The sequence below is a fragment of the Rattus rattus genome, chromosome 4 (genome assembly GCF_011064425.1).
Source record: "Rattus rattus isolate New Zealand chromosome 4, Rrattus_CSIRO_v1, whole genome shotgun sequence".
Classification (NCBI taxonomy): Eukaryota; Metazoa; Chordata; class Mammalia; order Rodentia; family Muridae; genus Rattus; species Rattus rattus.
This window is the reverse complement of record NC_046157.1, coordinates 97,517,281-97,535,855: the sequence shown is the minus strand read 5'-3', so window position 1 is coordinate 97,535,855 and position 18,575 is coordinate 97,517,281. Positions and strand designations below refer to the sequence as shown.

Sequence of the window (18,575 nt, the reverse complement as noted above, 5' to 3'; positions counted from 1 at the left end):
AAAATTTGAATAAAAAGAGTTCTTAATTCAAAATAGACTGGATGGAGACTGACTCAGACAGATAGAGACACACACAGCCAAACAGTGGATTGAGCTTGGATGGAAGAATAGCAGGAAGAATTGCAGATCCTGAAGGAGATAGGGATCACACAGGAAGACCAACAGAATCAACTAACTTGGACCCTTGGGATTCTCATAGTCTGAACCACCAGCCAAAGAACATAAACGAGCTTGACCTAGGATTCTCCACTCATATGTAGCAGATGTGTTGCTTGGTCTTAATGTGGTTCCTGAATAACTGGAGTGGAGACTATTGTAAAAACTTTTGTCTGCCATATTACCCAAATATTATCTTTGAGAATGCAGTGAAAGATGGGAGGCCCTGATTGTACTGTTAAGACTCATCTCCTTCAGAGTGCAGAAACTATGGTGTCAGTGTGTGTCCAAAAGTCCTCTGCTCTGTTCTCTCCATCCTATATGGAGCTGCAGTGTGCCTAATATGAGAAGGTCTGGGTTTTGAAGTGAAGCTCCTAAAACCATTTCTTTTTCTCAGTTATAAAATCTGCAACTGTATAACATGCTGTCCTCTAAAATGTCCTTAGATAAAATGATAGGAAAACCTTTGCTATTAGTATTTGGGGATCCTGACATAGAACCTCTAAGACTTTTGCAATATCATAAGTGATATGAATGTCTACTACTGGTTGCTCTAGTATTTCCTGGACAGGAGGAAGCACTGTGTGGCAATGACAACTTTAAGTCTTACTATTGATACATTTCTATGTTTATTGGTGTCTGTTTACAATAGCTAGGTAAAGGAACCAGCCTAGACATCTATCAACTTATAAATGGATAACAAAAACTCCACAGTAGAGTTTCATTCAGCTTCCTATGAAAATGAAACAACGGTATTTGTAGGATGAAGTAGAAGTCTCTGGTTTGTCGAAAAACTCAGTTGTGTCATGTAACGTTTTGCTGGAGTCTGTCTTGTGAGAGGGTACGTGATGTTTTGCTGGAAGCAGACACTTGAGAAGTGCATGATTATTAGAAAGAATATCGCAGCCTTATTTATAATAGCCAGAAGCTGGAAAGAACCCAGATGCCCTTCAACAGAGGAATGGATACAGAAAATGTGGTACATCTACACAATGGAATATTACTCAGCTATCAAAAACAACGACTTTATGAAATTCGTAGGCAAATGGTTGGAACTGGAAAATATCATCCTGAGTGAGCTAACTCAATCACAGAAAGACATACATGGTATGCACTAACTGATAAGTGGCTATTAGCCCAAATGCTTGAATTACCCTAGATGCCTAGAACAAATGAAACTCAAGACGGATGATCAAAATGTGAATGCTTCACTCCTTCTTTAGAAGGGGAACAAGAATACCCTTGGCAGGGAAAGAGAGGCAAAAGATTAAAACAGAGACTGAAGGAACACCATTCAGAGCCTGCCCCACATGTGGCCCATACATATACAGCCACCCAATTAGACAAGATGGATGAAGCAAAGAAGTGCAGACCAACAGGAGCGGATGTAGATCGATCCTGAGACACAGCCAGAATACAGCAAATACAGAGGCGAATGCCAGCAGCAAACCACAACTGAGAACGGGACCCCGTTGAAGGAATCAGAGAAAGAACTGGAAGAGCTTGAAGGGGCTTGAGACCCCATATGTACAACAATGCCAAGCAACCAGAGCTTCCAGGGACTAAACCACTACCTAAAGACTATACATGGACTGACCCTGGACTCTGACCTCATAGGTAGCAATGAATATCCTAGTAAGAGCACCAGTGGAAGGGGAAGCCCTGGGTCCTGGCTAAGACTGAACCCACAGTGAACTAGACTGTCGGGGGGAGGGCGGCAATGGGGGGAGGGTGGGGAGGGGAACACCCATAAGGAAGGGGGGGAGGGAAGGGGATGTTTGCCCGGAAACCGGGAAAGGGAATAACACTCGAAATGTACATAAGAAATACTCAAGTTAATTAAAAAAAAAAAGAATATAAGCAGAATGCCACATACAGTGAGAGGATGCCCGTGCATTGCTATGCCATACAGTGCTTCTCTTGCTTTTGCTGAGGATGCTCCTGCATCATTATACCATGAAATGCTTTGCTAGTTTTCACTGTTTTTTTCCTTCAAAGAGAGAAATTTACCAAAGAACTTTGGGCTGATTCTGATCACTTCTGCTGACTGGTGCCGATTTGGCTGAACACTGTTGTTTCTATTAGATTGTGCCACAGCTACTGATTCAGGGTTTGGTGCTTGTGAATGGACTGTACTGTACTGCTGGTATCTTTTCTAGAGAGAGTGTAATCAACTCCCAGGAACTATTTCTAAATTGGTCCACACACCCCTTTTTCTTACTAACATTCTTTCTCCCCGATCTTTGGTTGATGGGTCAGAAGGAAGGCTGAAGCGTTTGAGAACCACAAGTAAAGTAGGTTGTGAAAAATCTAAACCTGCAGTAGGAAAATTGATGGAACAGGAAGAAATTATTATAGGAAGCAAATTAGTCCCACCCAAGCCTGAGAGACAAACACCAAATGTTTTCTGTCGCATGTGCATCCTAATCTTTAATTTTATTTATATGTGTGAAGGGTGGTGGCAATGAAACTGAAAAGGGGAGTTTAGGCTGGAAAACTATGTCTTTCGGGAGAGTTCTGTTGGGGTAAAAAAAGCATAACATAATGCAAGTGACATGAAGGGAGTGCGGGGACTATGAGCGACCAGCAGGAGGAATGGGGAAGTTGAATGGGAGTAAAATATCAATGAAGACAAATATGCATGGGATTCCATAGTTAACTCTGTTACTTTGTATACTAATCTGAAAAATTAATAGAAGGAGATGAGGAAGAAAGGGAAGGAGAGAGTGGTGAAGGAAGGGGAAATGGAGGGGAGAAGGAAGAAAAGGAGAGAGGATGGGAAGAAGGAAGGAAGGAAGGAAGGAAGGAAGGAAGGAAGGAAGGAAGGAAGAGAGCGGTGTATGACATAGCAATGCACGAGTATCCTCTCACTATCTGTGAGGTTCTGCTTATATTCTTTCTAAACATCATGCACCTTCTCAAGTGTCTGCTTCCAGCAAAACATCACGTACCCTCTCACAAGACAGATTCCAGCAAAACATTACATGATACAACTGAGTATTTAAACAAACTAGAAACTTATACTTCGTCCCACAAATACCATTATTTCATTTTTTTCTAAACAGCTGAATGAAACTCTACTGTGGGGTTCTTATTATCCATTTATAAGTTGATAGATGTCTAGGCTGGTTCCTTTACCTAGCTATTGTAAACAGACACCAATAAACATAGAAATGTATCAATGGTAAGACGTGAAGTTTTCAGTGTATTTAGCATGATACAGTTGGACCAAAGGGTAGTTCTATTTTGAGTAGACTTTTTTAAAAATGACACATTTATAATGATTTTCATATAGTTTCACAAATGTACAAACCCATCAGCAATACATAGTGTTCCTCTCTACCCCCATTCTACAGTTTGTTATAGCTCTTTTTTTTTCAATTTAATTTTCTTTGTTTTACTTAGTCATTTCACATCCTGTTCACTGCCCCCCAGTCACTCCCTCCCACAAGCCTTCCCCATCTGCTTTTTCTCTTCTGAGCAGGTGGGGGCCACCTGGGTTCTTCCTACCCTAGTACTTCAAGTCTCTGCAAGACTGGGTACTTCCTCTCCAACTGAGGCCAGACAAGGCAACCCAGCTAGAAGAACCTATACCACATATAGGCAACAGCTTTTGGGACAGCACTCATTCCATTTGTTGGGTACCCACATGAAGACCAAGCTGCACATCTGCTACGTATTAGCAAGGAGGCCTAGGTCCAGTCCGTGCATGTTTTTTGGTTGGTGGTTCAGACTCTGAGATTTCCAAGGTCCAGGTTATTTGACTCTGTTGCTCTTCCTATGGAGTTTCTATCCCCTTTATCGTGATCCACAATCCTTCCTTCTTTTCTTCCTTAAGAATTCCCAAGCTCTAATCACTCTTTGGCTGTAGATGTCTGTATCTGTCTGAGTCAGCTGCTGGGTGGAGCCTCTCAGAGGACATGTTCTTGTCTGTAAGCATAATAAAGTATCATTAATAGTGTCAGGGATTAGTGCTTGCCCATGGGATGGGTCTTTCAAGTTGGACCAGTTATTGGCTGGCCATTTTCTCATCTCTGCTCCATCCACTTTGCCTATCTTTCTTGTAGACAGGATCCATTTTGGGGTGAAATTTTTTTGGGTGGGTTGATCTCTATTGCTCCACTGGGGATCCTGCCTGGCTACAGAAGGTAGTCTCTTCAGGTTCCATATCCCAATGTTTGAGTCACAGCTAGGGTCACCCTATTGACTCTTGGGGGCCTCTCTTACCCCAGATCTCTGTCTTATCCTGGACATATTCCCCACCTCCTCACTCCTGTCAATTGCAGATTTCCATTCATTTATTGAACAATTGCTTGTTCTTTTAACAGTAGTCACTCTAAGGTAGGATGATGGACTCTTTAATCAGTTTTAGTTTTCATTTCTCCGAGACTCTTGGGTATTTACTAGTTATAGGATATACACATATATGCACGTATATCTTGTTTTTATGTTAATTTTCAAAAGCACATGTCATGTTAGAAGAAGTTGAGGAGGAGGATGACACCAGAAGAAGGCCATCAGTCTCAAGTAACCTGGACCCACAAGAGCTCTCAGACACTGAATCACCAACCAGCCAGCATACTAGCTGGTCTGAGCCCCTGACACATAAATAGCAGAAGACTGACTGGTCTGGCTCCAATGAGAGAAGAGGCACGTAACCATTAAGAGACTTGAAGCCCCAGGAAATGGGGAGGTCTGGTGGAGTGTGACGACATCCTCTTGGAGACCAGGGGAGAAGGAATGGGATCAGAGGGCATAATGGGAAGAGATGCTTACTGGACTGTAAAAAATGATTGAAGATTAATAGAAGTACACGCCGTGTACGTATATCATTAGAATATGTCAAGCGAGTATTTTTAAAGCATCTACCTTTTCATACTTTGCTCAAGACTGTTTTGTGTTCCCAATATCTAATATACTTAAATGGTCAATAAGTATTTCATAGCATAACACGTGATGGTGAGAACAGTGGATTAAAAGTCCTCATTAGCTGCTGCTCAAATGTTACTCATTTGTTTCCTTTGTTTCACAGGTATATTCAGAGAAGAACAGAAATGCACATTTCGAGCCATGATCCAGGGCTTCTTCTGTAAGCAGACTGAGCATGCAGTCCTAATTCTTGATAATGTTGATGAAACTTGGACAATCCCCAAATTCTACCCACTTGTGTCCATTACTAATGGCTTTGTGGACACGTTCAGTATTGTGAAGGACAGTGGTCTATGCTTTCCCACAACCTCCCCGTCTACTTTTTATTCCATCTTACCAACCAGACAAATGACCAAAGTATGCTTTCCAGAGCGAACACCCCCATTCCTGCACTTTTTCCTACTGGCAAACAGAAGAGCTTCCAAGCTCATCTTGGCTGTGTTCTACAATGAGATTCAGAGCCCCTACGTTTTCTTAGACAAGAGCTTTATTCCACCTACACCAGTAGAATCAGCATTTTCACTGTTGGATGAGGCTGTTGGTGCCAACTATTTCGACATCATGAATAACCTCTTGTATGTTGTCCTGCAAGGAGAGGAGGCTGTTGAAATACGTTCAAGTGTTTCCATTCATTTGGCTTTGACAGTGACATTTTCAGTCCTAGAAAAGGGCTGGGAGAAAGCAATGCTTGAAAGTCTAAGAGGCTTCTTCCAGATCGACCGAAACCAAATCAGACTCACTCTTGAGATGCCTGGCAACAAAGAGACCTTAAAGGCCATTGCAAACAGTGAAGGAAAACGAAAGCGCAATTGCCCAACTGTGACTTGTGCTGTCCCTTCTAGCAGATATGTTCAACGCAGACCTCTCATGGCAGAAATGGCATCATTTAGGATCACACCAGCAACCACTCTGGAAACTTTCTCAAAGGTGATTGTCTTTGAAATCGGTGATCTGCCAAATGCAAGGGACAGTGAACTCATTCAGTCCTTATCAAGTAACAGATTACAGAAATTGGCTCACCAGGTTATCACTGCTCAACAGACTGGAGTTCTGGAAAATGTCCTTGGTATGACTGTTGGGGCCCTACTAGTGGCTCAGTCAGAGGGAGTCACAGGATATAGGTAAGCGCTAATTATCAAAACATCTGGATGAAGGGTGATTTCTTGAGTCCATGTTGACATCTATTAAAATTTGCTTAGTCTTTACAATTGGTTACAAAAGAATCAGTAGAATTAAAAACTTAAAAAAAAAAAACCAAAATCCTACACCTAATTGGAGGCATATTTAACCAATTCATTTATGGATACTTAAAAAAGAGAATTATATCACTTTCCATTCTTTCAGCAGTTCCCAGGTACTTTTCTTCCAACCTCATCTATTTTGCCTTCTCAAATTGATAGTTTTCCTTTGATTTTTATTGTTTTACACACACACACACACACACACACACACACACACACTTGTGTCCATAAATATATAAATACAATAATCTAGGGTCTATCTTTGTTGATGGTATATATATGGTTTCAGAGTTTGACCACATATATTGAATAGCAAATAAGAAGGCTCATCCCTGGGAGAGGGCACCTAACTTTTTATGTAGAGTAACCATTCATATGAAAGCTTAGTTCATATTTTTGAATTATATTTTCCACTTTAACACTGAGAACAAATACATATCCCTTTTGTTCATAGATGCAAAAATGACAGCATAGTTATCCCTGGTTGCTTCTAATATAGAATTGAGTATTTTTGCTATGCATGGAATTTTAATGAATAGTGATATTATTTTTAAAAGTTCTTATATTATTTTATATGTATGAGTGTGTTCTTTCATGTATGTATGTGTACCACATGCATATCTGGTGCTTGTGGAAGTCAGAAGAGAAGAATAGATCCTCTGGGACTAGAGTTTCACATGCTTGTGAGTCACCAGACAGGTGCTGGAAACCAAGTCTGGGTCCTCTGCAAGAGAAACAAGTGCTCTTAACCCCTGAGCTATCCTTCATGCTTTCTAGCCTTACTATTATGTTTTATATGTTAACATGGGTGTCAGGAGTGCTGAAGCATTTTGATTTTTTTTTCTCCCTACTGTAATTTCATTTAGGCTTCACTGAGTTCTTATAAATTTATATGTATACTTAGAGATCAAAGCTTTAACCTATTGTATTATTTGGTCACTATTCCAAAACATTGAACATTGTAGAGATAATATCTTATGTATTGTACAGATACATCACCTATCAATAAAAAACCTATATCCTATGCTTAGGCAGGAAATAGGTAAAAACGTCTGGGAGGCAGAAAGGATTCTTGGATAGAGTCAGGCATAGGAAGAGTTGCTAGGGAAGATGTGATAAGACAGATGCTTGTTACCTGAATACAAGAAACCATGAGGTAGAATGTAGGCTAAAATGAGCCTAGCTCTGTGATCATGATATTTGTAAATATATTTTGAGTCTGAGTCTTATTTCTAGAAGCATGGAGCTGGGAGGAAGCACCAGTCCAAACTTCTACAGAACATTGCAGTGTGCATTTACATTTTACAGAGCAAACGAGCGAGTGAGCGAGCCAGAGAGAGAGGGGGGGGGTGATAATGAGCAGAAGCAATCAAGAGTCACTGGGGAAAACCTGCAGAGTAAACTGGGCACATGTAGGGAATATATCAGGTATTTGTCAGGCAAATCATCTGATAGGAATGAAGACAGGAGATAGGCTCAGCACAAAGGTCACCTCCATCACCCAGTCATTATACGCCCTCTTCACCTCTGACTGGTATATGCCTAATCTACTACTACTACTACTACTACTACTACTACTACTACTACTACTACTACTAATAATAATAATAATAATAATAATAATAATAATAATAATAATAATAACTAGAAACATGAATAATATGACATTGATTTTCTGTTCAAATTTGTTACATTCTCCACCTTGTTTCTCTGCTATCTTAAGAGAAACTTTTCCAGATGTAATGCAAACAAATCATGTGAGGATAAAAAAAAGCCTCCTATAAAGCATACCTGACAAAAATCTCTGTAGAGTGAGAAACAGCATGCCCCCCATAGAATTGACAAACATTTAGCAAGATTGCCTATGCCCCTGAACATTGCACTGTATGCTTAACAACCTTGAAGGCATATACAAACCCCAAGGCCAGCTCCGTGTCTTTCAGCTCTTACCGGTATCAGCTAGGACCTCTGCTGAGGTCCTTGGAGAGCCATCAGCACACTAATGAATTGACCTTGACGCTACAGAGAAGAGTCTAAGGATGAAGTCTTTTGGGGGAAGTACTAATGAAGTCCTCCGGAAGGTCGCTTTTGTTATATGGGGGTTACAGAATGAGGCCATCTTGGAAATTTATTTCCAGAAAACCACTACTTATTTTCATGAAGGTGGGGAGAAATGAAGTTGCTATGGTGTGTAGTCAATTTGTCTTTTCATTTTTTATCCTCCCTCCAGGAATTCAGGACTCAAATTTCCTCTGCCCACTTAGGTCAGTTGCATGAACTTGTTCTCCAGTTTTTCAAACTCCTGTTGACACATGCAATCAGTTTACTATTCACCTGTCTTCTTCATTCTTGCATTTAATCACTACTTTTACCCAGTTTTATGCTTCAGGTGGTTTCAGTGGAGTTTTTAGTGGGAAGAGATAAGAACACATTCTATATTTCTCTCTTCAAGCTGGAAATGATGACATTTACTTTGTATTCAGGAATCTTGACAGAACAGTTATTAATGTCTGCCTGTCTTTTAGAAGCTTGACCTTCATTCACCCTTGTACATCTTTCTTCTCTTCCTTATTTGTCTCCTGCCTCTTGCCTAACTCATTTCCCTACTAGAATATGAATTTACAGGACTCCTATGTACCTGCATCCCAGAAGATCGGAGACTTGAGTTTGATATCTTCTTAAATCGCTCACTACTTTATATATTTATCCAGGGTGTATGTATTCTGGCATACACACACACACACACACACACAAACACAAACACACACACAAACACACAAACACAAGCATACCCACACACACACACACACACAGACATATAAAAATATTCCAGCTATCTCCCTTACAGAAGCTTGGCTGTTAAAACCAAAGCGTAGCTGGCAGAATTTCTGTGTCCTCCCACAATGCACCTGTGTAAGCTGTTGCTCATACAAATGATGAACTTTTATGGTTTTGCTGTGTTCTGTGGTGTGTTTTGACCTTAAGGTGGGAAGAATATGCAGAGTTGGTTCTGTCAAATGCATGAGTCTCAGAATGAGCAGAATTTTTCCTGATATGGGAAGGAAACCAGATGGGGAAAGCAGAGTAATTCAAGGTGTGAGGACTGATTCCTCATGGTCAAGGGCATTAGGAGGCCACAAAATGATGCAAGAGGACTGTGGAGATGATCAGCAAGTAAAGTACTTGTTCTATAAGCATGAAGGCCAGAGTTCAGCACCATAGCACCTATGGAAATGCTGGCCACCATGGTGCCTGCCCATAAATGCTCATGGGACAGAAACATTATTAGATCCTCAGAGCAAGCTGGCTGTCTAGACTAGTCAACACAGTCAAATGAGTTCAAGGGAGATGCCCTGCCTCAGTATATGGAATAGTGTGCCATCTAGGGAGACATTCAATTCAGTCTCTGAGCTCTGTTTGCACAGATACATAGAAATCTGTAAGTGCACGTGCATCCATCCAAATAGAAACACATATCTAAATACACACAGGAGAAAAAAAATACAGGAAGGAAGGAAGGAAGGAAGGAAGGAAGGAAGGAAGGAAGGAAAGAAGGAAGGAAGGAAGGGAGGAAGGGAGGAAGGGAGGAAGGAAGGAAGGGAATGGCAGATAGATAGTGAGTACAAAATGAGCATTGCATGGTATCCTAGAAGGAGAAAGCCCTTCAACCTGAGTGGGTTTAGAACTAGATTCATTCAGAATTCATCTCCAAGAACACCAAAGTAGCCCATCCATGTCTGCCTAGACTCCTGACCTCCCTGGAGAACACACACTAGTATTAATTTAAGTCAGCCACTCTGCCATAGTGTTATATAGCAACAGAAATAAACATGTCATAAAACTGTGTTACATAAATCTCTTTATTTATGAAGTTACCTGAGCCTTGGGCCCTACAAATGATTTGGGTGAAAAGAGGAATAAAAGTGGCAGTAATGTGTGTGTGTGTGTGTGTGTGTGTGTGTGTGTGTGTGTGTGTGTTGTGTGTATGCATGTGTGTGTTTGCATGTTTGTAACCATGCATATATGCATATGTATATAACTCCATGTGTGTGTGCATGCAGTATGTACATGTAAGTTCAGATTCTTAGAGTCCCAAAAAGGGCATCAGTTTGCGTAGAGCAGGAGTTAAAGGCTCTGAGAAGGTGTGGAGAACAAAGTTGTCTCTGCGAGCATAGTACAAATTCTTTAAGTGCCGAGCCATCTCTTCATCCCTCACATTAGGAGCTTATAAGGTCATGTATTTATGTCAACGTAAAGCAAGCTGGAGTCATGAAAGAACATTTAAGTATAGTACAAGTGCACAAATTGGTTAAGTTGGGCGAATAGCAAAATACTGTCATTTTAATAACCTCCTATGTACTCCTTTTTAGGAAAGTGAGATGTTGTTACTTTAGCAAACATTCTACACAACTAAAATTTGATTGTTATTTAGTAGCATTTTCAAGTCTTCAAAATGGCTTAGCACCTTAGATCAATTGGTAGAGTGCACTTATCATGCGTTAATCCTTGAGTGTGATGCCCATGGCCATGTAATTCTGTGTGAAAGCACACACAGCACCAGCACTTGTGTGGAGGATGCTGATGATCATTATGTATGGTTATGCTTGCATACGTAATGACTCTGAGGTTAACCTGGACTAAAAAGAAAAGAAATAAAAAAATTCAGGGAAAGTTGAATACCTAGCCTTATTACATGGGAAATATCAGGGCATTCACAGGGCATTCACAGCTCATTCACAATTCACAGTTCCCTTGAATTGATGATTCTTCAGAGTCATGGGTAAAATTGTCATTTATTTCAGAGCCTTACGTCTCCAATAATGGCTTTAGGCTTTATTGTCCTTCCACCCAATGCTCTGAGACCAATGCATCTTTGATTGTTTTTCTGAAGATTATATGTTTTTTTCCATCGCTTTTTCTTGTGAACAAGTTTTTATCTATAATCTATTACAACTGCTGACATCCCTATACCTAGACGATCTCTGTCCTCAGGCACATTAGTTCCCAGTTCCAAATATTAGTCCAGACTACTTTAAAAAATACATTAAAATATATATGAACCTATAGTGAGTAATGTGATAAATAAGAAACTTCATGAAAACTTACATTTCAACAAATTTTATTTCCAAACATTATTGGAATGGCTATCATGTCCAACACATTATACAAATTTAAACATTGCTATATATATAGATGAATATTAAAATATTTTATTATATCACCACTCTGAAAATACAATTCAAGTGTGGATAATTAAAACTATTTTCTCAATTACTTAATGAAAACATGTTATGTTATACTTCACACACATGTACACATAAATAATACTACATGGATTTAGCATTTAATTGTGTGTGTGTGTGTGTGAGTGTGTGTGTGTGTGTGTTTGTAATGCTAGAGGAAGTAGAGGCTAATGGGAGGAGTTGGAGGGGAGGAAGAAGTAGAAATGATATAAATACAGTGTATTTATGAAAGACATTTTCAAAATTTAAACAAAAAGTTGACATAGCCAAAAAGGGGTTAATTAACCAATTCAACATGAACCAGCCCATTAGTTTATATGTACATGTATACTTTCATCTCTATAATGTTTACTAGTCACAGTTTCAGTTTATTTTATATTTTCAAGAGCACCTAATCAGATTTTATATTCATAACGAGGGATCATTCAGCATCTTTCACAGACGGTGACATGTTATCAGAAGTCTTCCTAGCTCTGTGAACACAATACCTAACCGAAATAACTCGAGGGTGTAAAGGTTTGTTTTGTCTCAAGGTCTAAGGACAGTCAGTACACAAATGGGGAGGGCAAGGTAGAGCATGGAAACAGGTTCATGACATAAGCCAAAATATAGAAACAAATGCGAGTTCTCTGAATCTTGCTCCTCTCATTTTATTATGTCTAGGCCCCCAACCCATCGGCACCCCCAACCCATAACCACAGTATTGAGTTTGGGTAGTTCTTCCTGAATTAACCCTCTCTGGAAGATCCTCATGGGCACACTAAGAAATTTGTCTCACTACCTCCTGTGTAATTCTAAGTCCAGTCAAATTAACAGTGCAAATTAACCATCACAATAGTGACTTAACTTCTTGAGTCTGTTAGTCCTGTGTAACCTTCTGCAGGCAGCCTGTAGAAAGATGATGTGCTGAAGGCAAAAAGGCAGTTCAGTTCAATAAGACCAAGCAGCCAGTATTGGTTTAAATATCTGGAGTCTGAGCCTGAGTAATTTATTTTAGGCATATTTAAGCATAGCACAATTTGGTGAAAACTTATTGTGGTGATTAACTCATTCCCACGTGCGCCATGAAGTATACATAAATCTCTTTGAGGGACAAAGGAAGGTAAATATTGATAGAATGCAGCTACATCAACACTCCTTGTAAAGTCCAGAGAGATACATTCTATAGATTGACTGAAAAAACAAATTACAATAAGGGTCTGTGGGAGAATCCAGTACCAGAGAGTCTCCCGCCACACAGATAGAGCATAGGTTCCAGGACTAGTAAACACATCTGTTTTCAGCCTTCTGGGTGGATAGCAGGCACAATAGCCCTTCCCTTAAGGGACCAACTCTGTGTGTTTAATATACCAGGTTTCCCTTGTGCTTCTCTGTAGGACCTACATGCCACAATCCTCATTACCTTTTATTAATCTCTTCTGTCAGGTTCTTAGTGGTTTCTAACAAGAACTTTACTACTACGGTACTTCCACATAAATAGAAAACTTTGAATATTTGTATATTTAATATATAAATATTTGAATATTATAGTTAATAGCTATTTTCCATTTTTCTGAATAACTTTAATCTATAATTTTATTCAGACCAGATTTCTCATAAAATAATACCTTAGATAACTTAACAATTATAATATTTTAGGTTTGTTTCCTGAATGTTTGCATCTCATTCAAATTGTCAAAAGATGGACCATGTTTAGTCTGGGCATATTGCTTTTTTTAAATGGCTACTTTCAGGCCATTCTAAGAGTTTAACCACAAGTGGATTAGCCCAGAAGTAAGCTTGTATGTGTGGGCAGTATACCCAAAGTTGAAATTGGTCAGGCCAAGATGGGTAATATCCTTCCTGAGACAATGGATGACTTAAGTGTGAAGAAAAGACACATCCAGGTACTGAGGTGGTGAAGTGTTATGGGGAGATGTAGTAGGGACTTGCAATGTGTCAGGCTGGAAATGACAGGACCATAGTGCCAGTAGGAAACTGTTAGACACTTCTTCCCAACTAGGGAGGACAGTTGCTAAGGGAGCCTGCCTGGGTTTAATAGGGATCTCAAGGATCAATAAATGTGAATAAAATGGTTTTTATCAATTCAGAGGGATAGCAAGGAAAGTCATTCTTGTCTTCCAGAAGTACAGAAGAGTCTTTCCCAGGGGCAGAGTCATAGTGTTTTATTTATTTTTGCATATCTCATGCTGCCTCAAGAAGTTTTTACACATACCAGGAGGTCTAACATTGATTGACAAATGGAATTGACTGGAAAACTTTTTCTTCCTGGGTACAGAAACTCCCCCATTCCATTATTCAAATTTACTTCATGGTACATCGAGATTGTCAATTGTCTAGTATGTTGAAAAGAAGAGAGACCGTAGGTGTTCAGGATACCTTGGACATTTAATAAAACCATGAAGATTTGTTTTGTTTTTGTTGTTTACTTGCTTGCTTTTTAATCTTGTTTTGCTTAGTGTAAAACTAGTTAACAATCCTGGGGATGTGGGAAACCCAATGAGGAAGAAGCACCAGAAAACCCCAACGGCACCCACAGCCATCACAGAAGGTCTTGTTGAGAAACAGGCCTCAACACTAGGGTTTATTTATTTCCATTGGCTATGTCTGCCAAGTCTTATCTTGTCCTTGCTTTGCACTTGGGCCAAGTCTAGGAGGTAAGGATGTTATGGCTACTCGATTTAGAAGCCCATGCTAGAAGGATTACTGGTGGTCTCTGAGCTGGGAAATTTCTGTGTTGTTATAATCTCCCTTCTTCAGCTTGCACTTAAATATTGCAGGGAGAAATATATTTCACATAGTTGACTGAGCATTGCAAGCTGTTAAATAGTGTTTGAAACTGGAGGAGATGGAGGGAACTTTCCTCCCCCATTTTTTAAAGTTTGGCTGTAGGTCCTTCTGCCTGCAGGCTACAGTCACATTAGCAGTTGGAAATTGGATAACGACAGCACAATGACAAATCCAGGTTGCTTGCAATAAGTTGCTAATCCCTTTGCTTTAATATTGGAGCAGCGTGTAATGATGTTTGGACATCACTCCAGTTTACTGACGACCCCACTGGGGCCAGCAATAGAACCTTACAACTGTCTAACAAGGTGTCAGGTGACTCCCGTCGTCACAGCAACGGACACTGGAATCTAATCTTCCCTCCATCCCTTCTAGCACCCAATAACGCCTAGATTATATAAGTGGCCCATCATTGCTTGGTAACTTGAATCAATTAACGTTAATTCGCACAATGCTATGATGTATTGTGATCACTTTCATTTCAGGGAAGGGGGAGAAATTGCTATAAGTCACCTAAAATGAGGTTGTCTGTGGTACTGAGGTATTAATTGGGTGTCCATATTAAATGCAAAAGGAGCCCCATCGTGAAAGGAAAGTGGATGAGTGACTCTCTTGGCTGCTATTGACCTATCAGAAGAAGACAGTGCCCTTTTCCTTTGCTTTTATCTATTACAGTTTTCCCTATTGCGTGTCAAGTTGATGTATTATAAAAAATTCATTTGGTGACCTTTCACCCCCTTAGCAGATTAAACAATTTCACTTCAATGGCATCATTAACAGGACCCAGCATTTAATGATGATTTCTCTAAAAGGCCACGGAGATTCGATTTTAAGCTAACAGATTTATTGCACTATTATAACATATCGTAAAAAACTGTACCACCTACGGTCAGGTTTTAGGATAGAAACTGCTTAGGAGTTTATGTGGAGCTTAAAGTGGTATTACCTTGGGATATTCTGCAGTCGCACGTCTCTGACCTCCGGTGAGAGGCTGTTTACATTTAATAAGAGATGTTTGCTCACAATAAACTTTAAAGTGTGTCAGGAACAGGCCTTTCTGTAAGAGTTCAGGCCACTGCTTCCCAACCTAGCGTCTCCAGATACCAATGAACTTATGTCAGAATTTTTAATGGGATTTTCAATTTCCTTAACCCAAGCTGCTTGCCCCTACCCATTTCTCAACAGAAAACATTTGAGGGTGAGTGTAGGAGAGGAATATGATCTAGTAATGGTGTTAAAAATTTCCAATAATCTGCTGCATCTCAACCTGGGGATGGGGAATGCTGGCATAGATTTTAAAAACAATGCTAGTGTACATTGTACCTTTTTTAACAAAGGAAGGAACCTTAGCTACTCAAGCAAAGCAAACTAATACATGATGATTGGGTACAGAACTTCCAGAGAGAGGTTTCAGCAGCCAGTGCCTTCCATAGCTTGGTAGATAAACAGAGCTCCCAGCACTGTCTACTCCCATTCTGCCTGTACCTTTCTCTGGTTCAGAGGGCACAAGGAAATTGTTCCATGTAGAGAAATGTCATATTTTTTGAGACATTGTAATAATCCTTCCATTATTTCCTCTTTCAGGACTAATGTCTACCTTTACCCATCACATGCTGCCTTTGATCAATATTACTTTATACTTTCTTACACCCACAAGGGGAGAGTAGAAGACAAAAAAAATAGAATATGTGACTTACAAATATTTAATTGAGGCTACAATTTAAAATATAATGAGAACCTCATTAGACCAGGGCTAACTGCTTTGAAAGTGGCTTATCAAATAACACTACATGTTGGTGTCGAATGTACAGTATATGTTATCTATAGATCTCCACTTACTTGTGAAGCATCTGTTGCATGCCTATGATATGTAATGCATAAGATAAAGGGAATACTGACTTTTTAATGTCCTCATAAGTTACATCTTTCAGCACTCCAAAGCACCTGAGTCAAAGTTGCTTCAAGGTATCAGAAGTTATGTAGTTATTCTACGCTAGGTCTCACCAGCAATTAACATGTGTGTTTGAACAGAGAGAGAAGCAATGTAGCTCCCTGGATCAGTGGCAAAAACAGTTACAGTTTAGAAGAGCTGTGCTACATCCTTCTTTTGGAACCTCAAACTCCTCAAACATACATAGAAGCATCTAGCTCACGGTGCCCTTTTAAAGATACAGCAACCTTATACAGGAAAGGCTAAAAGCACATAGTGCACAGTGAATATCCATTACCATCTTTATTTTCACCCTCTGATTCTAAAATCTACAATTAGTGTGCACTTATGGTATCTATTTAATGCAAGTATATTTGGAGAGTATGGATTAAAAATGGCAGCGTGCTGGAGTTGGGGTCTTCTCCCCTGACCTTTGTTTAGTGGCATCTAGGTATTTTGGACTCAGCCATGCTGGGAAAGTATTTGTGCCATAGACATTAAGAAATGGTACAAATCAAGGTATTTCCCAGAAGAGTCGTTTCAACAGCTTATGGCTGAGCATACCCTTGCCTTGTAAGCATCTTAGTTCATCATATTGTTCACTAAAGTTTGTTGGAGCCTAACTTAATGTATGCTGATGGAAATTATAAGTTGACTTTCAATTGCTTTACCCACATTTTAAGCATGACTAATGCAGAATATGTGAGACACAATTCATGTGCAAATACAGAATTACCCACTACAGCATATTTATGGAGTTTGTAGAAATTAAAGGCAACTCAAATATTCTCAGCAGTGCAACTGCTCTATGGAAAACAGCGACTGCAATGATCCTGCAATACTATGGATGCTTTGATCCCATTCATCTTGTGTTTTCTAGAAATGCAAGTAGTTTAATAACTGGAAACCAGATATATACCCGGCCCTCTGTGCTTTCCATCCTGGTGCAGCCTTCGGATGGGGAAGTGGGAATAGAATTACCGATTCAGCCACGGCTCATCTTCCTGGATGAGAAGGTAACTTCTCAGATCTGACTAGCTCTCCACAGGATGTGCTGTATTTCTAAACATCCCCATATACATTCACAGAGCGTCTGTCACATGAAATTGGCAGCACACAGACATCCTCACTGCGTTGGTCATTCTTGCAAATCACACCGTGTCTTGCCTATGAGGGTTTGAAATTTCTCACAGGCAAAACAGAGACTTCTGATGTGTCTTTCCCTCCCAGTGCTGGTTCTGTTCTTGAAGCAAAGACTCACGTCTCTGATGAAATCTTGCCTTCAGACTCCATGGCTTTGTCTCTGCTTATCGCTTTTCCTTCTGAGGGCATGGAGGATTGAACCCAGAGTGGTGCCTATGAGAAACGAGTGCTCTACCATAGAGCTGCTTCCTTCAGCTGCGTTTTTCCACTCCCTTTCTTTCTCACCAGCCTCCCTAGGATAGCTGTGAAATCCTTCTCTTTTGTAACCCCAGTCCACTTTCTCCTCTTGCACACCCTGCTTTAAGTCTCCATAAAATAACTTCCCTTTTCTCCTTTCAATACGTCAATTTTGATGTTTACATGAGAAGAAATGCATTCCTCCATTTCCTTCCTTCCATGGAGTACATATGTGATTTATAACATATATGTGTGACCACGTCTCTTTTTTCAGAATCTTCAAACTATGATATTCTTTTTTTTTTTAGTATAAAATGGAGTTTATTTGGGGGCATTGAAAGGGGGGGTTGAGAAGGGAGTAGAGGCGGGGGGGACAGAGAAGGATATATATATATATATATATATATATATATATATATAGAGAGAGAGAGAGAGAGAGAGAGGAGGAGGGGAGGGAGGAGAGAAGGGAGAGGCTGACTAGGAATACTTGGAAAGGTGGAGAGAGGGAAGGAGTGAAGGATGGAGGAAGGGAGGAGGGAGATTGAGAGAGAAATTGAGAGGGGATCAGAGAGAGAGAGAGAGAGAGAGAGAGAGAGAGAGAGAGAGAGAGAGAGAGAGAGAGGTCAAACTATGATATTCTTAATCCAGTCTTTTCTCATTCCTCTCTTATTTCCAGAATGAGAGAGTGGAAGCTTTGGGTCTCCCCTCAGAACCTTGGATTATTTCAGTTTCCCTGGAAGGGTCATCTGAATCAATGCTAAAAGGTAGGTAGGTAGGTGCCAGTGGTGATCAAGTATCTATTACTACCTTGCATAACAAAGGTTCATATTGCCTTAGTTGTTTCATTATAACAAAACATTTGAAGTTGGCAATTTTATGAAGAAAAGGCGTTTGCTTCATAGTTGTAGA

General features: G+C 40.0%; 1 protein-coding gene across 1 annotated transcript in view; it reads left to right on the top strand.

The window, feature by feature from the left end:
- The window catches only part of Pkhd1 (PKHD1 ciliary IPT domain containing fibrocystin/polyductin), a 457,519-nt gene that overhangs the window by 403,711 nt on the left and 35,233 nt on the right, over positions 1–18,575 (top strand). Inside the window, exons 60-62 of the mRNA XM_032899487.1 lie at positions 5,189–6,206; positions 17,167–17,302; positions 18,343–18,430. Of these exons, the coding sequence (XP_032755378.1) occupies positions 5,189–6,206; positions 17,167–17,302; positions 18,343–18,430 (1,242 nt within the window). The remainder of the gene's footprint in view (positions 1–5,188; positions 6,207–17,166; positions 17,303–18,342; positions 18,431–18,575) is intronic.